At 45.1% G+C, this 23,205-nt stretch overlaps 1 protein-coding gene across 5 annotated transcripts in view; it reads left to right on the top strand.

Annotated features, from left to right (window-relative positions):
• Positions 1 to 21,801, top strand: part of LOC106580258 (DENN domain-containing protein 4B) — a 38,817-nt gene extending 17,016 nt beyond the window's left edge. Inside the window, exons 2-27 of one of the 5 annotated variants that reach the window (XM_014161081.3) lie at positions 424 to 738; positions 1,244 to 1,496; positions 1,615 to 1,684; positions 1,901 to 2,070; positions 5,544 to 5,785; positions 5,932 to 5,998; positions 6,732 to 6,790; positions 6,977 to 7,121; positions 7,497 to 7,672; positions 7,797 to 7,897; positions 8,150 to 8,365; positions 8,587 to 8,732; positions 8,956 to 9,092; positions 9,563 to 9,677; positions 10,637 to 10,972; positions 11,086 to 11,230; positions 11,376 to 11,528; positions 13,701 to 13,938; positions 14,056 to 14,338; positions 14,498 to 14,778; positions 15,193 to 15,355; positions 15,455 to 15,694; positions 15,809 to 15,908; positions 15,998 to 16,163; positions 18,380 to 18,438; positions 18,546 to 21,801. In XM_014161081.3, coding sequence (XP_014016556.2) covers positions 440 to 738; positions 1,244 to 1,496; positions 1,615 to 1,684; positions 1,901 to 2,070; positions 5,544 to 5,785; positions 5,932 to 5,998; positions 6,732 to 6,790; positions 6,977 to 7,121; positions 7,497 to 7,672; positions 7,797 to 7,897; positions 8,150 to 8,365; positions 8,587 to 8,732; positions 8,956 to 9,092; positions 9,563 to 9,677; positions 10,637 to 10,972; positions 11,086 to 11,230; positions 11,376 to 11,528; positions 13,701 to 13,938; positions 14,056 to 14,338; positions 14,498 to 14,778; positions 15,193 to 15,355; positions 15,455 to 15,694; positions 15,809 to 15,908; positions 15,998 to 16,163; positions 18,380 to 18,438; positions 18,546 to 18,691 — 4,506 coding nt within the window. In that variant the 5' untranslated portion in view covers positions 424 to 439 and the 3' untranslated portion in view covers positions 18,692 to 21,801. Of the gene's footprint in view, positions 1 to 420; positions 739 to 1,243; positions 1,497 to 1,614; positions 1,685 to 1,900; positions 2,071 to 5,543; positions 5,786 to 5,931; positions 5,999 to 6,731; positions 6,791 to 6,976; positions 7,122 to 7,496; positions 7,673 to 7,796; positions 7,898 to 8,149; positions 8,366 to 8,586; positions 8,733 to 8,955; positions 9,093 to 9,562; positions 9,678 to 10,636; positions 10,973 to 11,085; positions 11,231 to 11,375; positions 11,529 to 13,700; positions 13,939 to 14,055; positions 14,339 to 14,497; positions 14,779 to 15,192; positions 15,356 to 15,454; positions 15,695 to 15,808; positions 15,909 to 15,997; positions 16,164 to 18,379; positions 18,439 to 18,545 lie in introns of all 5 variants that reach the window. The other 4 variants (XM_045702510.2, XM_014161096.3, XM_014161101.3 and 1 more) reach the window with 4 other exon arrangements.
• The last annotated feature ends 1,404 nt before the right edge of the window (positions 21,802 to 23,205 follow it).

Genomic DNA, 23,205 nt, shown 5'->3' with positions numbered 1-23,205 from the left:
AACCAATGGATGGGGAGAGGATGAGTGGTAATTGGTGGGATCTCCCCTCTCAGCAGAACTTAGCAGCTTATTGTTGACCCTCAGACTACCTCTCAGACCGGTCAGATCTGTATGAAATGAGAATGACTAAAGGCTTTTGAGTCAAAAATAAATATTTGTGTGTGGGAATGCGTGTGCATCCACATGCAATGAGATTGATATCACAGTCCTGGTTGTTGATCTATTGCCAATGATGAGAACCAAATATTGTCTGTCTGGATAATAAGGTTTTGTTTCTCTAAGATTGTCAGAAGGAAGAAATCCATTATTCATCAACTGCTCAGCCAGTTGTCTGTTTACATAAACGAGATTGCACAATCTCACCTTGGTTCCCCCTCCCTCTACTTCTCGTTCTCTTTTTCTCCCCCTCCCTCTCCACAGCAGTTGGCAGATAGGCGGCATGACGGAGGAGAAATGTCCCCAGCTAGTGGACTACTTTGTGGTGGCAGGGCTGGCTCCGGGGGGCTCGGCCCCACTGGACGAAGAGGGCCAGCAGAGAGGGTGCCGGGTGGTGGAGCCGGTCACAGACCTGGCGGTGATCGCCCGGGGCTTGGGGGAAGAGGTGCCCGAGGGCTTCACCTGCATCGAGAAGACCCAGGGGGGCCACCCGGCCGAGCTGAGCGCCGGACTCATCAACAACCCCCACATGTACCTGTGTTACCGCCGTGGGCATGACAAGCCACCCATCCTCGACCTCGGGTGAGACACTCCAGCAGTGATGGAAAAAAATGACCATTCTGTTCTAATGTGTGCTGGAGTCACAGACATTAGCCACAACATCAATGTAAAGCTATGCATGGTGCTTGGAGTTTACATACTGTAGCTAATGCATAGCAATGCTTTGAATTTGCGTTATGCAATTATCGACATACTGCATGCTGTAACCATGTACGTCTGACCACAAAGGTTTTATTGTATGCTATTGCTATGTTGCCCTAAACCGCCATAATCATTCAATTAAGCATGTCTGGCCAAGCCATACATGACTGCAAAATGTAATTGTCTATATACCCATAGATTATTTAATGAAAGAGCTATGCATGTCACATGATACGTTAATTCTGGACAAAGTGTGGGATGTCTTCTAAACATGAAAAGAAAAGCTTTCCTTGAATGAGTGATAGAAATTGGTTTCTGTGAACTGTATAACTAGTGACATTGACTGACTCATTGTCCTGACTCTGTCCCCTCCCCCGGCCCCCAGGGTGCTGTACGAGGGCAAAGAGGTGGTGAAGCAGGGCTGGTATGTGATCGAGACCACCCCCTACAGCCGCTCAGCCAGCCTGAGCTCCGGGGGGCCCGCCACCCACCGCACCTTCCTGACCTACCGCCGGGCCCCAGAGTCCCAGGCCCTCCACACCCTGGGGGTCACAGACATCTCCCTCCTGCTGCCCAGCAAGGGGGAGGTGGCACCCCACACCTTCTGCCGGGTGGAGAAGAACCTCAACACTGGCATAGTGGGTTTGAAGCGCTCTGTTTTTCTACTCTGTATTTTTTTTTACTGAATTCTTAATCTCTCTTGCTCGCCCTCCATCCCTCTCTCTCTCACTGTGCTTTGCTGATTTGGCTCCACAGTGGGGTCCAGCCTTATACCTGTGCTACAAGAGAGCTGTAGCCAAAGCCAACGCCCTAGTCTATGAAGCAGGTGAGTGTAGACTGTTCCATTCTGATGGTATCACAGCACTCATTCTGCTGCGTCGCCATATGTGACGTTGTAAACAGAGAAGGCCTATTGACTTACTTTTTCATAATTAAAGACATTTAGAAGTAGAAAGATCTACCAAAAATGAAAGTATCTCTGTAGTCACTAATCAAAATGGTATTTTTATTAACTGTCTGTCTCTGTGTGTATGTTTCCCAGGTCTGATCAGTCGGTATCCGGAAGCGGACGTGGAGTCGTTCCCCCTGCCAGAGTCTGTGCCTATGTTCTGTCTGCCCATGGGTGTGACGGTGGAGAGCTGGCCCCTCAACACCAAGTACCAGCTCCCTGTCTTCTCTACCTTCGTCCTCACCAGTGCCTGTGGCGACAAGGTGGGTCCACCTGCCTGCCTCCCTCTCACACACGCTCTCCAACACTCTAACACTGCACAGTGGCTAAGCTGTTGAATCCATTGGGTTATGTGTTAAGCTGTGTAGGAAGGTTCTCTGTATAATATCAGGTGAATGTATATCAGGTGAATGTATCTATTTTAGCTCATTGCAAGTCACCGGTTCAGTCAATTTCAACAAATGACAATAACTTAAGATGTCATTATTTGTCAGACATTGAAATACTTCACTCCATCCATGATGCCTGCAGTAACAGTGATAATCGTAATAGTAAAGTTTCCTAATTCATATTAAATCCAGACAACAAGCAAAACATTTTCAAATAAAAGCTCAGTTTATTCCAAAAGGTAAATCATATCATCCTAGTAAGATGCGCCCAGGATGAACCTGACCCCTTTCTTCAACCGTTTCCAGACCCTCCTCAGACCTATATTAAGCCAAACCACCCCCTTATTCTTTCCCTGCGCCATAATCATCTCCATCACCACCCCCCTCCCCTTTCCTTTTCCTTTCTCTGTGCCCTATCCTTCCTTTTCTGCTCTTCTCAGCCTTGCTCTCAAACCGTGTTTTCTTATCCCCTGCCTTGTACTGTCCTGTCCACAAGGGGACCTGGCCATTCTTCTAAGAAAGATAACAAGTATTGTTTAACTCCAATAACAAAATACTTGTATACCTACTGATCCATGTTTAGTTGTACTACTGCTACTACTGTATTCGTTCTAAAATGGCTACGTTGAAAAGATGATAGTTTACTCAACAGAAGGATAGTAGAAACAACATTATAGTGCTGAAATAGTCACTAAAGCTCACCTTTGATTGACCACTCTTTGTTTCTCCATCTTTCTCTGTGAACAAATCCAATGCCTGGACTCGCCAAGCCATGTCCTCTAGCAATCCCTCCATCTTGGCTAGGTATCTTCCCTCTACTTCCAGTTTTCTCTGTCTCCATAGGATCTCCCTCTTTCTGATCTCTCTCCTCTTGTCCTCCAACCACTCCCTCTCGCTCTTAAACATTCTGTTACATTTCTGTTCAAAAGGGGTTAGGTCCTGTTTTTTCCTCATGTGATCTCCCCCTGCTTTCTGGGGGTGCTCTACTGTTTGGGAGTCAGTGGGAGTCAGTGCAGGTTCCACTGTTTGGGAGTCCGTGCCATCTCTCACCTTTGTATGGATCTGTTAAGACAAAATGAAAGACTATGAGCCTATATGGGAATTTAGCCGAGACCACTTTCACATTTGCCTTCACTTGAAACAGAGCAGAAAAGTGAATCAGAAAATGCCAATGTTTACCGAAGTTGGGCAGTGGTGTCTGGTCCTGGAACGGCCTCTCTGATGGCTGATCATTTTCTTGTCATCCTGAAAAAATAAAAGGTTTCCATATAATCATGCATATGGCATCAGAAAATCTGACAATAGGCTGCAGTGTTTTGACAATATATTTTTTGCTCACTGTTATTGGCCTTCTTGGGCGGATAGACACACTGCGTCCGCGATTAATTACATTCCCCTCTGCCTTCTGTGGGTGTTCCGCTGTTTGGTTCACAGAGTCAGTGCCGTCTCTCTCCTGTGTACGGATCTGTTAGGGCAAATGGAACAACACTTAGGCCTATATGGAGAGTTTAGCCAAGACCACTCTCACATTTGCCTTCACTTGAAACAGATCTGAAAAAATGTAAATGCCAGTGTTAATACATGAATATATGGGCTGGTTTACCGAAGTTGGGCAGTGACGTCTGGTCCTGGATCTGCCTCTCTCACGGCAGACAGTTTTCTCGTCTTCCTGAAAAAAGAAAAGGTTTCAATCATCATTTTAACAAGAACATGACCTGGTTCCAGATTGATTGGCATATGGCATGAGATTAAGAATTTGAGATTAGGGTAGCATGTTTTTAAAGCTTTTTTGTATGTTTTTTTAACTCACAGTTATTGCCATTCTTTGAGGGATCGATGACACACTCCATCCGTGAGTCATTACGTCCCTCTCTGCATTCTGAGAGTAGTCCACTGTTTGGGACACAGAGTCAGTGCCATCTCTCTTTGTTTGAATCTTTTAAGACAATGAAATAACTGTTAGCCTACTTTGAAAGTTGAGGTGGAAACGGGTATAAAAAAACTTTTCAGAAAATGTCAGTGTTCCTCCATACTGTATTAACCAATGAATATAAGGGCTGGTTTACCAAAATTGGGCAGTGGCGTCTGATCCTGGATCTGCCTCTCTCACGGCAAACAGATTTCTCGTCCTGCTGAAAATAGAACATGTTTTATCACCATTAACATGACATGGATCAAGAATGATTAGTATATGGCATCAGATTAAGAAATCTGAGATTAGGCTATCGTATGAAAACAACATTTTCATATGATTTTTTTTAAATGTACCGATCTTGCCCTTCTTCGAGGGACAGACGCACTCCGTCCACGATTCATTACATCCTTCTCTGCCTTCTGAGGGTTTTTCACTGTTTGGGTCATAGAGTCAGGGCCTTCTCTCTCCTTTGTATGGACAAAATTAAGCAACTCTCAGCCAAGACCACTCTCAAATTTGCATTAATTTGAAACAGAACTGAAAAAGTTTATTACAGAACATCTGTGTCACTAATAATTACAGCCTTGTGTATTGGCTGGTTTACCGAAGTAGGGCAGTGGCATCTAGCCCTGGATCGGCCTCTCCCACGGCTGACAGTTTTCTCATCAGAAACTGCACTTCTTCGGGACATGGACACACTTAGTCGTCGATTCATTGCTTTGTTGAACAGAGGGTCCAATGAATTTGTGAAATCAGCTTGAAAAAAATCTGCAGAAATAGCAAGGTTGTCTCTATTATAGCAAGGTTGTCTCAAGGTTGTCTCTATAATCATCACTATGGTAACTCAGAACTCATCTGATTATGATCAGGGAATCAGCATCATGAGTGATGACATCACAATGACACATCAGTGAGGCCACCAGTAAGGTGTATGTTGCTAATTCTATGGTTGCTACAACAAAATCTAATTCTAGAACCAAATGGACTGAAATATTTCTAATTCCACAAAATGCCATGACCTACAGTGTCTGACAAGGTTCAGAAATACACACTCACAAAGAAATGTATATCAAGTGTGATATATGAACATTGACAAATCCTAGTGTTCTAATGTTGATAAATACCAACTATTTGTTGCTTGACTTGTGTGTAGTTATTTACCAATGCAGCTATTCAATATCATGCTTGCCTACCTCAATGACATGTTTTAAATTGGCCCACTGTATAGACTTTATCTGCGACAGCAGCAAGAAGCTATAAAAACAACAAAAACATTGAGATGCAAATGACTTCAGTATGAACTCGCTCACAGTTTAATAAAATGTTTTTACCTCCACTATTTCTCACAGTATCTGTTTACACAGTTCAAAGCATCTAGCGTTAGCTGAATCCTTAATTTTTAACAGTCCCGTGTCTCCTCTTCCCGCCCCAGGTTTACGGTGCTGCCATCCAGTTCTACGAGGCGTTCCCACGGGAGTGCCTCTCGGAGCGGCAGAGCGTCCGTCTGGGCCTGGTGAGCGTGGTGGACCGGCGGCCTATCACCAACCGCACCCTGCAGGTGAAGAAGAGCGTGTGTGTTCTCTCCCACTGGCCCTTTTTCACCGTCTTCCAGAAGTTCCTCACCTTCGTCTACCGATACTCCATCTCCGGACCCCACGTGCTGCCCCTCGAGAAGTCAGTGGTCCTTCATGGCAAATATCAGCTATGTGTCTTTATAAACCTAAACTGGCTAATCTACTGGCTAACATAACGTCGGCCTATTGGCTATTGATTCATGTTATGGTTGGTTGATTTATTAACATGAACTCTGCTCTCTCCAGGCACATCTCCAGCTTCATGCACAACGTCCCGTTCCCCTCCCCTCAGCGGCCTCGCATCCTAGTGCAGGTAGGGACACCTGTCTTTAACTCAATTCACATTCTCCTTGTTTTCTTTATTCCTTATTAACACATCAAAGCACTTTAAAGCATCAGACAGGTGGAATGGAAAACCTTGCTAAGCATTGGTTTAGCTCACGGCTATACAGAAGGCAGCATTAAAACACCTAATTCAAGTAAGGCATGACTGTGATTATTAGTTGAATCAGGTGTTTTAGTGCTAGTTTAGAACAAGAGCTTGCTCTGTGTGTGCTTGTATATGCCTGTGTGTGCGTTACAAGCGGAACCTAAGCTTGAGTTCTATTTGAACTTGACACCAGTAGCGTTGTGGTGTTTCTCACTAAGATTTGACTTCCTCCTCCACAGGAAATGGGCGTTGAATGAATTGATGGTTTCACTGGTTAGTGTGTGCAGATGGACAGGGTAAAAATAACACCCAATCAAAACAATCTATAATATACTGTGGATTTAAAATAATTTCACGTCACTGAATGATCCTTCCGGCTCTGGAAAGTAGAGACGGTTGTTTAAGTAGTTTGGGGATTTCTAGAAAACTCAAATCGAGTCAAATGGGGCTTTTCAAACTTGATTCCTAACGGCTTGTTTCAAATCAACAGATATCAATTTGGTGAATGGTGGTCTATGAAATTGAAGCATGGCTAAACTTTCTTCCTTAGATCTATAGATTACTGTCCACCATGTTGGTTTGTTAATGAAAAATGTGGGTGTGTGTGTCATTTCAGCTCTCCCCCTATGACAACCTTCTACTCTGTCAGCCTGTCTCCTCCCCCTTACTGCTCAGGTCAGTACAGTAAATCTGCATTAGGTCGAGTCGCAATAAACTATGTGGTGGAATGCGTTCTTCTGCGCTAGGCGCTATTGCTCCAACCATGCCTTAGTTTCCCTGAGAGATTTCTATTATCATATTGAAGTGAATCCATTAAAACAATAATGAATTGATGAAGAGGCTGTTCTTTTCTGTCTGTAGTGGTGCCAGCTTTGTGAAGCTGCTGCAGAACCTGGGCCCTGAGAACGCCTGTGTCCTGCTACTGGCTGTGCTGACGGAGCACAAACTTCTGCTCCACTCCCTCCGCCCCGACGTTCTCACCTCCGTCAGCGAGGCCCTGGTGTCTGTGAGTCACACACACATGCCAAAACTACACACACGTATGCACACACACACACACACACACACCGCCATACACACACACAAAGACATATACGGACACACACACTCATTCCAAGGGGGCGGCAGGTAGCCTAGTCGTTGGAGCGTTTGGCCAGTAATCAAAAGGCTGCTAGATCAAATCTCAGAGCTGACAAGGTAAAAATCTGTCGTTCTGCCCCTGAACAAGGCAGTTAACCCACTGTTCCTAGGCCGTCATTGTAAATAAGAATTTGTTCATAACTGACGTGCCTAGTTTAATATATATATATATATATATATATATATATATATATATATATATATTATTTTTTTAATCAAAGAATGCACTCTATCCCTCCAGATGACGTTCCCTCTGCGTTGGCACTGCCCGTACATCCCCCTGTGCCCGCTGCGGCTGGCAGACGTACTGTGTGCCCCCATGCCCTTCATCGTGGGTGTCCACTCCAGCTACTTTGACCTCTATGACCCCCCTACTGACGTTGTGTGTGTTGACCTGGACACCAACACCATCTTTCAGTGAGTACACTGACCTTGCAGGACCTGGACCAGGATGCAACTGATGGAAGAGGAAGCAACAAAACCAAACATACACAAGTTTGAAAGGAAGAAATCCACAGTTTTGTTTTCTCTTCTCCTGCAGAGCAGAGGACAAGAAGCCGTTGTCATGGCGATCGCTACCAAGGAAGCAAGGCAAGATGCTGGTGAATACCCTCACCAACTTGATGAAGACTCTGGAGAAAAGTGAGTGATGGCTGGAGACCATGCATGACATGCATTCTCTTCTCCCTTCTGTCAATCATTTTACATCATCTAGCCTACTTATTCTGAAGCCCATCTAGGGACTGATGCTTGAAAATGAGTACAAGCTAAAACATATTGCACCAATACATCTGACTCTTGATAATTCTATGTGCCAGTGCTTTGTATCTTCATCATTTTCTCTCTCTGCCTCTCCACCACTACCCCCATTTCCCTCACTTTCCCTTCCATCAGTCTACACCACTGGCCAAGAGGAGGCCACCCTGGAGTTCCTGCTGACGGACTATGACCTGATCTATGGGCGTCAGAAGCAGCTGGAGTTGGAGATCCAGGAGGCCTTCCTGCGCTTCATGAGCTGCTTGCTTAGGGGCTACCGCGCCTACCTGCTGCCCATCACCCAGGCCCCCTCCGACAGGACCACCGACTGCAGCTCCCTCTTCAACCTGCAGGGTCAGTGTGGGTGGGGGGGGGGGGGGGTGGCTGCCTGTGTGTGTGACTCATAACAACAACAAAAAATGTACATTAGTGTACACTAAAATGATATAACATTCTAGCTGAGTACGTGTGTGTGGGTGTTTTACCTCACCTACTTACTGTGTCCATAAGCAACACCCCTGTGAAGCTAGTGTTTTAATGTGTGTCTGAAGTTAACCCCTCCCTGGCTCTCGCAGGCTTCCTGAAGTCCCGTGAACGCACCCACCAGAAGTTCTACACCCAGCTGACCAGGACCCAGATGTTCACTCAGTTCATCGAGGAGTGCTCCTTCGTCAGTGATCGCCATGCCTGTCTCGAGTTCTTCGACGAGTGTGTCCAGAAGGTCAGAATCACATCATGTTTTACAGGATGTTTAGTGACACACCATATCTTATGGAAGCTTTTAGTGTGTTGATTCTAATACTCAAACCGGATGAGCCTTTTTGTATTTGCACAACTAATGGAAATGTGTGTGATCCCATTCCTGCCCTCTATGTTGTCAATGTTTGTGTATTCCTGTGTATGTGACCTGTGTTTGCGGCGTGTGTGTGTGTGGTGTGTGTAAGCAGTCGGATGTGGAGAAGCCTGAGGAGGTGCGTCTGATAGACCTGGACGAGGCCCACAGTGGGGAGCACACGGTCTTCATCATGCCCCCAGAGGAACCCCAGGAGCCAGACGGTTCAGAGTGCCCCACTCACTACAGGTAACACAGGCTCTATATATAGCAGGGTCTTCATCATGTCCCCAGAGGAACCCCAGGAGCCAGACGGTTCAGAGTGCCCCACTCACTACAGGTAACACAGGCTCTATATATAGCAGGGTCTTCATCATGTCCCCAGAGGAACCCCAGGAGCCAGACGGTTCAGAGTGCCCCACTCACTACAGGTAACACAGGCTCTATATATAGCAGGGTCTTCATCATGTCCCCAGAGGAACCCCAGGAGCCAGACGGTTCAGAGTGCCCCACTCACTACAGGTAACACAGGCTCTACATATAGCAGGGTTCGTGTTCACTAAGCTTCTCAGAGTAGGGCTGGGACTAGGATCCGTTTAGTCTTTTAAATAATAAAGAATACGAGGGTTGATCTGATTCTAGATGAGCACAAATAAGGGCCCCGGCACTTTATACTGTCTGATGCTGTGACCAGTGACAGCGTGTTTGTCTGTTTACAGCTATGAGACATTCCCTGTGCTCTGCATGGATCTTTTTGACCGGCCTCAGGACCAGCTACGTGTCCCTACCAAGGGGAGTGCTCCCAGCAGCCCTGCCCCGCGACGGACTAAACAGGTACAGACCCCAACCTGCTGCGCCAGAGCCCCTTAAAACACACTGCAACCCCATTGAAAGCCAACACAACTATACAATAATATTAAGAGGCTGACTCACGCACTTTAATTTCAATCTTTATTATTTTATTAAGGACATTACCCTGCCTGCAAATCAAAACAAGTGATGCACTGGGCCATACGCACTACCCTCTGTAGTGCCTTGCGGTCGTAGGCCGAGCAACTGCCGTACCACCTAGTGATGCAACCAGTCAGGATGCTCTCGATGTTGCAGCTGTAGAACCTTTTGAGGACTATTTGCGTTGTGTGCCTCCCCCCCAACCCCTCTTTTACGCTGCTGCTACTCTCTGTTCATCATATATGCATAGTCACTTTAACCATACCCACATGTACATACTACCTCAATCAGCCCGACTAACCGGTGCCTGTATATAGCCTCGCTACTGTTATAGCCTCACTACTGTATATAGCCTCGCTAGTTATTTTTCACTGTCTTTTTACTTTTGTTTTTATTTCTTTACTTACCTATTGTTCACCTAATACCTTTTTTGCACTGTTGGTTAGAGCCTTTAAGTAAGCATTTCACTGTAAGGTCTACACCTGTTGTATTCGGCGCACGTGACAAATAAACTTTGATTTGATTTGTATTAGCATTAATCAACTTGATCTGTTCAAGACTCCCCAGTTAGCTTTATGATAACCCAGTTTTCCACAGCTAAAGAGGGAACATGCTTCACTGTTTTTCTGTGCCATTTGAATTTAATGAGCATTCATATTTCATCCTTCATTCAATATTTAAAAGCAGGAAGCACAGTGGCGGCTGTGTATTTTGGGTGAATACCCCAAGCACCCTTCAGGGTTGTTAAGTTCGCCTACTAGGACACATAGTAACCACATTATTACGGCTTTAGTAAATCTAGATTGGATTACCTAACTCCTGTATCCCTGTTTCTCCTTTAGGAGATTAAGCTGGCACAGAAGCGGGCACAGATATACTCGGCAGTGCCCGACATGTGGTCCAAATGCCTGCTGGGCCACTGCTATGGGCTGTGGTTCATCTACTTGCCCACCTTTGTGCGGGCAGAGAGTGCCAAGGTGCGTGCCTTGCAAACGGCATATGAGGTGCTCAAGCACATGGAGACCAGGAAGATGGTACTACCAGATGAGGTGTGTTACAGGATCCTGATGCAGCTGTGTGGGCAGTACGGGCAGCCTGTGCTCGCTGTTAGGGTACTTCTGGAGATGAAGAAAGCTGGGATCACACCCAACACCATTACCTATGCATACTACAACAAGGTGAGACATTATTTACTTGAATTAAAAATAGAGTTGAACCCCGTCTGTGATCCCATCTGTTGTCTTTTTTTTCTCCATATTGACTCACCTCTGTCTCGGCCCTCTCTCCTCAGGCAGTGCTGGAGAGCAAGTGGCCCTCCACCAATCAGGGTGGCCGTCTGCGCTGGGCCAAGTTGCGTAACGTTCTGATGGCCGTGGCGCAGTTCAGACAGCCAATCAAACAGCGGCAGAAGAGTGGTTCAGTAGGCACGCGGACAGGTCAGGACATATTTACATGTTATTTGTTTTTTACTATTTGTAACCATAAATAGTCATTGGTTTTAGAGTGGCCTTTTTAATGGTTTTAATTAAAATCATATATGTTAAAACATAGAGGTGAAACATGTTTTGTCTTTTTAAAAAGATACAATGGACAGTAACCAACGGTCCCGCCCACAATCTAACCTGATTCGTCAGTCCAGCTGGAGCGGCCTGAGTGAAAGCTCCAGCCACGAATCGCTGACGGGGTCTATGGTGAAGAGCAACAGCCTGAACAGCATGAGAGGCTCAACAGACAGTGAGTGACGGATATCTATTATATAGAAATAGCACGGTCATTGGAATGTTATATAATGGCATTGAGGAGTACACCAACTCAGTCACCGGCTTCATCAATAAGTGCATTGACGACGTCGTCCCCACAGTGACCGTACGTACATATCCCAACCAGAAGCCATGGATTACAGGCAACATCTGCACTGAGTTAAATGCTGCTGCCTTCAAGGAGCAGGACACTCATCCGGACGCTTATAAGAAATCCTGCTATGTCCTCAGACGAACCATCAAACAGGCAAAGCGTCAATACATGACTAAGATTGAATCCTACTACACCAGCTCTGACGCTCGTCGGATGCGGCAGGGCTTGCAAACTGTTACGGACTACAAAGGGAAACCCAGCCGTGAGCTGCCCAGTGACACGAGTCTACCAGACGGGCTAAATGCCTTTTATGCTCGCTTCAAGGCAAGAAACACAGGAGCATGCACGAGAGCACCAGCTGTTCCGGACGACTGTGTGATCCCGCTCTCCGCAGCCGATGTGAGCAAGACCTTTAAACAGGTCACCATTCACAAGGCCTTGGGGCCAGACGGATTACCAGGACGTGTACTCGGAGCACGCATGGACCAACTGGCTAGTGTCTTTGCTTACATTTTAAACCTCTCCCTGACCGAGTCTGTAATACCTACATGTTTCAAACAGACTACCATAGTTCCTGTACCCAAGAAAGCGAAGGTAACCTGACTAAATGACTACCGCCCATTAGCACTCATGTCGGTAGCCATGAAGTACTTTGAAAGGCTGGTCATGGCTCACATCAACACCATCATCCCGGAAACCTTAGACCCACTCCATTTCGCATACCGCCCCAACAGATCCACAGATGACGGAATCTCAGTCGCACTCCACACTGCCCTTTCCCATCTGGACAAAAGGAACACCTATGTGAGAATGCTGTTCGTTGGCTACAGCTCAGCGTTCAACACCATAGTGCCCACAAAGCTCATCACTAAGCTAAGGACCATGGGACTAAACACTTCCCTCTGCAACTGGTTCCTGGACTTCCTGACGGGCCACCCCCAGGTGGTAAAGGTAGGCAACAACATATCTGCCACGTGATCCTCAACACGAGGGCCCCCCAGGGGTGCATGCTTATTCCCCTCTTATCCCTGTTCACCCACGACTGCATGGGCAAACATGACTCCAACACCATCATCAAGTTTGCTGACGACGCAACAGTGTTAGGCCTGATCACCAACAACGATGAGACAGCCTATAGGGAGGAGGTCAGAGACCTGGCAGTGTTTGTGTCAGGACAACAACTACTCCCTCAACGTGAGCAAGACAAAGAAGCTGATCGTGGACTATAGGAAAAGGAGGGCCGAACACGGCTCCATTGACATCCACGGGGCTGTAGTGAAGCGGGTAGAGTTTCAAGTTCATTGGATTCCACATCGCCAACAAACTATCATGGTCCAAACACACCAAGACAGTCGTGAAGAAGGCACAAGGAGACTGAAAAGATTTGGCCAAAAGTTTTACAGCTGCACCATTGAGAGCATCCTGACCGGTTGCATCACCGCCTGGTATGGCAACTGTTCGGCATCCGACCGGAACGTGCTACAGAGGGTAGTGCGTGTGGCCCAGTACATCACTGGGGCCAAACTTTCTGCCATCCAGGACCTATTTACTACGCAGTGTCAGAGGAAAGCCCAACAAATGGTCAGACTCCAGTAACCTAGGTCATAGACTGTTCTCTCTGCTACCACATGGCAAGTGGTACCGGAGCGCCAAATCTAGGTCCAAAAGGCTCCTTAACAGCTTCTATCCCCAAGCCATAAGACTGCTGAACAATTAATAAAATGGCCACCCGGACTATTTCCATTTTTACACTGCTGCTACTCACTATTTATTATCAATGCATAGTCACTTTACCAGTACCTACATGTACAAAATACCTTGACTAACCTGTACCTCCGCACATTGACTTGGTATCGGTACCCCCAGTATTTTCACTTTATTTAGTAGATATTTTCTTAACTCTATTTCTTTAACTGCATTGTTGGTTAAGGGCTTGTGAGTAAGCATTTCACGGTAAGGTCTACTCCTGTTGTTTAATGTAACATAACACTCTCATCAAACAACTGTGTCTAATGTTTGGGAACCACCCTCCTAACAATTTCCTCCCCACAGAGTCTAAGCTCTCAATGAAGGCGGTGCTCCGGAACGCAGGTGCCAATGGCTGCAGCGATCCCGCCTCCCGTAAGCCCCCCGTGGGGCCACGAGACACCTCCACCCCTTCTCCCTTTCCCCCTGGTGGTGTCCTGGTGCGCCGCGACCAGGTGTGCCTGTCCACCTTCTACAAAGACTGTGCCGAGACGGCCGTCTCTGAGCCCGACTGCAGCTGCCAGCCTGGGGACAGAGACGGCAGGTGAGGGGGGTGGAGAAGCTGGGGCTGAAATGTTCTGTTATGTTTTTGGATTACAGTTAGTATATCACTCAGATATACTATAATAGTATGTTTCCCATTCCTCTGTTCTCAATGTAGGCCACCTGGGCCGAGAGACACTGTGAGCCGCAAGGCCGTGGACGAGAACTACAATAATGTGTCGCCACCGAGTCGGGGAAGCCTGGCAGGGAAACTGCAGCAGCTGCTCACACCTACTCGCCATCGAGTCTCGGGGCGGCGGGCCGCCAGTGTAGGCGCCCGGCGCTCGGGGGGTGAAAACGGGCCGGTGCGCATGGTGTCGGAACAGAGGCCGTCCCGAAAAGCCCAGGTGGCTGAGAGCCTGCTGAAGGCTAAGGAGAGGCTCTACACTGCTACCTCTGAGGTGAGGGGACAACATGTGGGTTGTTGTAGCTTATAGTCTTACTATACTGTATTGGCCAACTGACTTAGTTTACTGTGGTAAAATGCAATTGCAGATGTAGGGAGAGTTATCAAACCTGTCAAAACGTGCTTAATGTTCCTCCATCCTTTCCCTCTGTAGAGTTCTCTGTCGGTGGGGAGTGATGTCGACCTCCCTGACACCACCAATTTGGCCTTTCCTCTCCGCAAGTCCTGGGACACCAACCAAGAGGGAGCTGGACTAGAGGTGTTGATGTCGAGCTGCTCCCTGTGTCGGAGCTGTAACTCCCTGGTCTATGACGAGGAGATAATGGCCGGGTGGACGTCTGACGACTCCAACCTCAACTCTAGCTGTCCCTTCTGCTCGACCACCTTCGTCCCCCTTCTCAACGCTGAGATCTGTGACCTAGGACCCGTCAGCAGGTAGGACTACTCCTCTCATCATAACGTCACCCTAACATTTAAGTGTGTCTCAAATGGCACCCTATTCCCTATATAGTGCACTACTTTTGACCAGGGCCCGTAGAAGTCAAAATCCCTTCATTTTGACTCCTATTCTTATTCAGTCTGTCTATTCAGAGCCATGTACAGTCCTCACCATATGTATTTGGAAAGTGAAGTTACGGTTTTACTGTCTAAATACATATGGTGAGGACTGTGTAATGTATGGTGAGGACTGTAATGTATGGTGAGGACTGTATGGTGAGGACTGTATGGTGTATGGTGAGGACTGTATGGTGAGGACTGTATGATGTATGGTGAGGACTGTATGATTCTTAAACTGAATGAACTTTAGACTTTTTTTGTCACCCAATCCCTTCATTTTGACTAACAAAGCGCTCACCACAGCCTGGAACGTACCAACTGGAACATGGAGGAGGAGGTGGAGAGCGCAGCCAAGTCCCCTGGTGACCAAGAGGTCATCCTGGGTCACAACGGTGTGAGTGAGGACTCCAGCTCTGAGACCAGCAGTTATTCTGAGAGCAGCAGCGCTACCATGGTACTCTACCAACACTGGTTTATTTCTCATCTTTATCTGTTGCCTTCTGGGAAATATTCAGTCTAGCTATACCCACAGTTAACGTGTTATTGACTCCAGGGTTCATCGGTGGGCGGGTCGCCCCAGGTGACGGTGGCCTACCTGAGCCCATTGGTGCTGCGCAAGGAGCTTGAGAGCCTGCTGGAGAACGAGGGTGAGGCGGTGCTGGCACAGGGCCAGCTCCTGGACAGCCACTCCATCATCTTCTGGAACATGGTTTGGTACTTCCATCGCCTGGGCCTGCCCAGCAATCTGCTGCAGCTGGTTCGCTCCTCACCGCTGGCCAACCAACTAGCACAGGTAACTCCACTCCCAGGCTTTTCTTGGGGCCTAGTGATTAATTATTAGCATTAGTATATTACAATACATAATGTCCTCAAACTGATGTTGAGCTCCTGTCTGTGTGTATGTCAGACTTCAGAGAACTCAGCAGTGAGGGTGAGGCTGCTGTGGGACACACTGACCCCTGACACAGACCACTGGCCCCCCCTCTACATCCTGTGGAGGATACATAGTAAGATAAACACGTTATTCACATGGAAATAGTCAGATGATACAGGTTCAGATCCTTTCATGAATTACATCTCTCGCTCGCTCACTCAGGTGGCGTACCCATGCGGAACCACAGCTGGCGGAGGCACAACCACCCCTTCACCCTGGCCTTCCTGGAGGAAGTGCTGCGCTGGGTCGGCATGAACGAGGTACACAAGGGAATCACTCTCTTCCTGGAAACCATTGCCAAGCAACCAGGCACGCCCAAGATACAAAGGTGAGTGCAGGAAAGGGCCTCTGAATCATCAATTGTTGATAGTGTTTTGTGTTTGTAAGTAATAGTGCCTTCAGAAAGTATTCACACCCCTTGACTTTTTTCACATTTTGTTGTTACTCTGATTTTTTTTTTGTCACTGGCCTACACACTCATGAATTAAAAATGAAAAGCTGAAATGTCTTCAGTCAATAAGTAATAAACCCCTTTGTTATGGCAAGCCTAAATATACTGAAAAAAAATATAAACGCAACATGTAAAGTGTTGGTTTCATGAGCTGAAATAAAACATCCCAGAAATTTTCCATACGCACAAAAGCAAATTTCTCTAAAATGTTGTACACAAATTTGTTTATATCCCTGTTAGTGAGCATGTCTCCTCTATCCACCGGACAGGTGTGGCATATCAAGAAGCCAATTAAACAGCATAATAACTACACAGGTGCACCTTGTGCCTGGGACAATAAAAGGCCACTCTAAAATGTGCCGTTGTCACACAACACAATGCCACAGATGTGCAATTGGTACGCTGACTGCAGGAATGTCCACTGTTACTAGAGAATATGATGTTAATTTCTCTACTATAAGCTCTAAAAGCTTATAAAAACTAAAAGCAACGTCATTTTAGAGAATTTGGCAGTACGTCCAACCGGTCTCACAACCGCAGACCACATGTAACCACGTCTGACCAGGACCTCCACACCCGACTTCCGAGGAGTATTTCTGTCTGTAATAAAGCCCTTTTGTGGGGGAAAAACTCATTCTGATTAGGGGCGGGCAGAGGCGCCCCTGCCCAGTCATGTGAAATCTATAGATTAGGGCCTAATTCATTATTTAAATTGACTGATTTCCTTATATGAACTGTAACTCAGTGAAATCATTCAAATTATTGCATGTTGCATTTATATAGTTCATGAGTAAAAATGTGCTTAACAAGTCACATAATAAGTTTGATGAATAGTGTTTAACATGATTTTTAGTACTTTAGTACGTATCTCTGTACCCGACACACACAATTATCTGTAAGGTCCCTCAGTTGAGCAGTGATTTTCAAACACAGATTCAACCACAAAGACCAGGGAGGTTTTCCAATGCCTTGCAAAGAAGGGCACCTATTGGTAGATGGGTAAAACATTTCAATTATGACATTGAATATCCTTGATGAAGTTATTAATTACACTTTGGATGGTGTATCAATACACCCAGTCACTACAAAGATGCAGGCGTCATTCCTAACTCAGTTGTTCCTAACTGTTCCAGAGTTTAATGGCTGTGATGGGAGAAAAATGAGAATGGATTAATAACATTGTAGTTAGTGCGCAATATTAACCTAATTGACAGAGTGAAAAGGAGGAAGCCTGTACATAATAAAAATATTCCAAAACATGCATCCTGTTTGCAACAAGGCTTTAAAGTAATACTGCAAAAAAATATGTGGCAAAGCAATTCACTTTCTGTATTGAATACAAAGTGTTATGTTTGGGGAAAATACAACACATTACTGAGTACCACTCTCCATATTTTCAAGTATAATGGTGGCTGCATCATGATATGGGAATGCTTGTAATCATTAAGGACCGGGGAGTTTTTCAGGATAAAAAAGAAACGGGAAGGAGCTAAGAACAGAGGAATACCTGATTGTCTGCTTTTCACCAGCAGGATAATAACCTAAAACACAAGGTCAAATCTACACTGGTTGCTTACCAAGAAGACAGTGAAATGTTCCTGAGTGTCCGTGTTACAGTTTTGACTTAAATCTACTTGAAAATATATGGCAAGACCTGAAAATGGTTGTCTAGCAATGATCAACAACAAACTTGACAGATCTTGAAGAATTTTGAAACGAATAATGGGAAAATGTTGCACAATCCAGGTGTGGAAAGCTCTTTGAGACTTACCCAGAAAGACTCACAGCTGTAATCGCTGCCAAAAGTGCTACAAAGTATTGACTCAGTGGTATAAATACTTATGTAAATGAGATATTTCTGTATTTCATTTTCAATAAATTGTAAAGAATTTCTAAACATGTTTTTACTTTGTCATTATGGGGTATTGTGTGTAGATGGGTGAGAAAAAAATCAATTTAATCAATTTTGAATTCAGGGTGTAACATAACAGAATGTGGAATAAGTCAAGGGGTATGATACTGTACTTTCTCAAGGCACTGTTTTGGTTATATGATTGCACAATTGTGATCGATAGTACTTTGTGTTTGTCCAGGAGTCTGTACAGAGAGATGCTCTTCCTCACGCTGGCTGCCATGGGTAGAGATCACGTTGGTAAGCAGCCTCTTTAAGACACTTTAAACACAGTTGGAATACTGGAACTTCACTATAGTTTCAGACCAACCAGGCGTATTGCTTACAGCACTTTCTCTGTCTTTTAGCTGCGTTTGATAAGAAATACAAGGCTGCGTACCAACGGCTGAGTGGCTCCTTGGGTCGCGAGGAGCTCCGCAGGAAGCGAGCCCAGCCACCTAGCCCCAAGGCTGTGGACTGCAGACGGAGCTTCCTGCTGCCCCTCGAGTGCTGATACCACCTGCAGCCTCCACCCACTCCAATCCAGATCCACCCCCATCGCTGCTGCCTCCGCTCCCTAGAACACTGATACCCAGCTGCCAAGAAGAAGGGATGAGAAAAGCTAGACAGAAAATTCTGCCTTCACTTTGGACTTCTCCGCTGTGCTGCCACCTAGCACAGCTTGGCCACACTATAAAAGCCACCTGACTGTGCAACTATACCTCACTATCCTTGTTTATGTGAACCCGATATCTACATTTGACCTTCATTCATTTCCATTGTGCAACTGGCCTTTGGACAGCTTCCTCAACAACTAAACACAACCCTCCCGTCCTATAGTTTGGCTACAGGGATTATTGGACCTGGTACATACAACCCAGCCCCCTTGGACTTTGCTCATTGCTCATATATATACATGGCTTCTGCCTCACCAATATAACTCATACTGGTTTGTAGGTCATAAACCATGCATTTCATTCGTATGCAACATGTAAGGCATATTACCGACCTGCAATCTATGCATTCAGACAGAAAATCTCATAAGAGTAGGAGATGTCTAGTGATCCTTGATGTAATGGGACGTGTCTATCATCGAACTGTAACACATACATTACATTGCAAGGGTTCATACCAATCAGTCACAGTCAAAACCTTTAGATTAGATTGCATTTCATGCCTCTCTTGCTCTTTTTCACCCTCTGGAATGAATTTTGTCAACTGGACATTGGTGGTAAAGTCTATCACTTTGGGATGAGACTGCTTCAGCAAGTCTCAGCCAATCCAAACGAGGATGTTTACTCTGGGAGAGGAGGATATTGATTATCGACTTCGGGAGAGGATAACTTCGGGAGGTTTATGTCAACTCAGATGTCGAATCTGGGAGAGAATTATGTCAACTAAGAAAGGATGATGTTGACTGGGAAAGGATGATGTCAACTCTGGGAAATGATGTCAAATCTGGGAGATGATGTCAACTCTGGTAAAGGATGATGTTGACTGGGAAAGGATGATGTCAAACCTGGGAGATGATGATGTCAAACCTGGGAGATGATGTTGACTGGGAAAGGATGATGTTTCCTATGGTCAAACTTTGGGTAAGGCAGGAAATAGCCTATGCAGACTCGACAGAAATGCTAACATCCGGTTTTCAGGGATACAGTATTTTCAACCTGACGGAAGTGGGAACTCTGCTCAGGCGTCTTTCTATGCCTGCAACATTAGGTTAGGCAGGAAGTGGAGGGAGGATGTGACTGGGAACAGGCACTGACAGTCAAGGAGAATCCACGAGTCCTATAAAACCCCAGTCCTGCATCCCTACATCATAACCAGGAAGGACTTTTCATACATGGACACACATACATATTGCATACAGGATTTATCAGTTGTATTGTGTTTTTAATTCCCTGTACTGTTCTTGTGAATTGGAAGTGTGATTGGGGGTTCTCAGTTCAAGAACTGATTCTCAGTGATTTGAGGCATTTGTTGCAGAAAGTGGCTGACAAGAAGAAAAAAAGAAAACCGTGTAGAAGGGGGGTTGATTATGGTATGTAGGATGTCATGTGTTTTCTCATGTTTTATGCGTATTTACCTCATCTCATACCTCGTTCCCGTGTTAAATGGGAGTGATTTGTCTGGGAGGATGGTCCACAAGGAAATGACTGGGATGGACCTTTAGTAGTAGTAGACTGGGATGGACCTTTAGTAGTAGTAGACTGGGATGGACCTTTAGTAGTAGTAGACTGGGATGGACCTTTAGTAGTAGTAGACTGGGATGGACCTTTAGTAGTAGTAGACTGGGATGGACCTTGAGTCACCCATCACCAGTTTTTCATTCACCTCACATTTAGGCCAGTAGTGGGTTAAGGATTGTTGGCAGAGATCAAAGAACTTCAGAAGATCCACTTGAGTGGAAGGGTTTAAAGAGAGTAAGGTACTTCACTGTGGAGCACATACTTACCTACTAGATTCTTGTTTTCATGTACAGTACCTGTGAGGCCTTTCCCCCTCTTATTTTAACACTTTATTTGTTGTTCAGCTTTGTATATGAAAACAAATTAATTGCACAATGGACTTTTCATTTTCTTTCAATTTCATATGATGTTGCCACACTGTTAAATGCCTCTGTTACCGTCATATATTGTTTTTGTTCTTGCAGTGTTATGTAGCAGAGTCACGAGAGAATACCTTGTGTTCTGTCTTTGAAGATTGTGTGAGTGACAGAAATTATTGTCCCACCTGGGAGTAAAGCTGTATTTACAACTAGGGATGTGAAGTTGTAGCAAGAACAATTTTCATGTCTCATATTTTAGTCTTAACCTGAGGGTGAGATATTTCAGATGGCACTGATATCATTGTGAGTCTACCCATATATCATTAAAGTACAAGGGAGACATTGTTTGCACACAGCTATCCAGTCAACAGGGATATACAGACTGGAGTGAAGCATTGAGCAATCTCAACCAGTAGAGGGCAGTAGGGCATACAGAGTCCAGTTCTAGCCATTGGTAGTGGAATTGGGCTTGAACAGGCTAAGGCAACCCTGGTCTTGGAAATTACATGTCTTTAGTAATGACATGGTGAGAACCTGTTTATTCAAATGACCTATCAGTGGTCATGACGTAAAGGAGACCCAAGAGGGAATGCTGTTTAAAAGTTAAGGCAGAGTTATCGTCACTGTCTCTAATTACACCCTATTTGGCTCTTGGTCGAAAGTAGTGAACTGTATGGATAGTAGGTTGATAAAATGGTGTATAATTTGAGATTTCCCAGCCCATAGTTAGATTATAAAAATAAGGCAGTTAGATTTGTTCCCCATTTTAGGCAATATTACATTTATGGCCACTATTTCAATGCACCGGACTGCAAGTGAATATAAGGGACATTTACATTGTCCTATAATTGGTCAAGTGAGCAAAGAAATGAAGAGAGGAAATCTGTATTTAAAATATATTGTGTTTGCTGTTGTAATTTATATGGATGTGACTTCAGGTGTAAATGTCTTGTTTTATAGAAGGAAAATACAAACAGATTCCCCAAAGTTTCGTTTTGTGTGATTTAATGTATGATTTTCTCTATGTCTAACAATAGTATTGGAGCGGCGCTAAATTACATCTTCAAACACTATTCTCTGACCCGTCTTTCTTCTGAAGTATTGAAAAGCTTTCAGGCCAGATAAAGCAGCAAATATTGTTCAATTGTGTGTGTGTGTGTATATATACAGTAACAGTCAAAAGTTTGGACACACCTACTCATTCCAGGGATTTTCTTTATTTTTATTATTTTCTACATTGTAGAATAATAGTGAAGACATCAGAACTATGAAATAACACATGGAATCATATAGTAACCAAAAAACTTCAACAAATCTAAATATATTTTAGATTTGAGATTCTTCTAAGTAGCCACCCTTTGCCTTGATGACAGCTTTGCACACTCTTGGCATTCTCTCACCCAGCTTCATGAGGTTGTCACCTGGAATGCTTTTCAATTAACAGGTTTGCCTTGTAATTTAATTTGTGGAATTTCCTTCCTTAATGCATTTGAGCCAATCCGTTGTGTTGTGACAAGATATGGTTGGTATACAGAAGATAGCCATATTTGGTAAAGAACAAGTCCATATTATGGCAAGAACAGCTCAAATAATCAAAGAGAAATAACAGTCCATCATTACTTTAAAACTTTGAAAGTTTCTTCAAGTGCAGTCGCTTTAACCTTCAAGCGATATGATGAAACTGGCTATCATGAGGACCGCCACAGGAAAGGAAGACCCAGAGTTACCTCTGCTGCAGAGCATACTAAAGGACACCAATAAGAAGAAGACTTGCTTGGACCAAGAAACACGAGCAATGGACATTAGACTGGTGGAAATCTTTTCTTTGGTCTGATGAGTCCAAATTTGAGATTTTTGGTTCCACCCGCTGTGTCTTTGTGAGATGCAGAGTAGGTGAACGGATGATCTGTGCATGTGTTATTCCCACCGTGAAGCATGGAGGAGGTGGCGTGATGGTGTGGGGGGGCTTTGCTGGTGACATTGTCAGTGATTTATTTCGAATTCACAGCATTCTGCTGCGATACACCATCCCATCTGGTTTGTGCTTAGTGGGACTATAATTTGTTTTCAACAGGACAATGGCCCAACACACTTCCAGGCTGTGTAAGGGCTATTTGACCAAGAAGGAGAGTGCTGCATCAGATGACCTGGCCTCCACAATCACCCGACCTCAACCCAATTGACATGGTTTGGGATGAGTTGGACCGCAGAGTGAAGGAAAAGCAGCCAACAAGTGCTTAGCATATGTGGCAACTCCTTCAAGACTGTTTGAAAAGCATATGAAGCTGGTTGAGAGAATGCCAAGAGTGTGCAAAACTGTCAAGGCAAGGGGTGGCTACTTTGAAGAATCTCAAATATAAAATAAAATCTATTTTGATTTAACACTTTTTGGGTTGCTACATGATTCCATATCTGTTTCATAGTGTTGATGTCTTCACTATTATTCTGCAATGTAGAAAATAGTAAAAATGAAGAAA

Source organism: Salmo salar, chromosome 02 (genome assembly GCF_965601325.2).
Source record: "Salmo salar chromosome 02, fSalSal1, whole genome shotgun sequence".
Classification (NCBI taxonomy): domain Eukaryota; kingdom Metazoa; phylum Chordata; class Actinopteri; order Salmoniformes; family Salmonidae; genus Salmo; species Salmo salar.
This window is presented reverse-complemented; position numbering and strand designations above follow the sequence as displayed.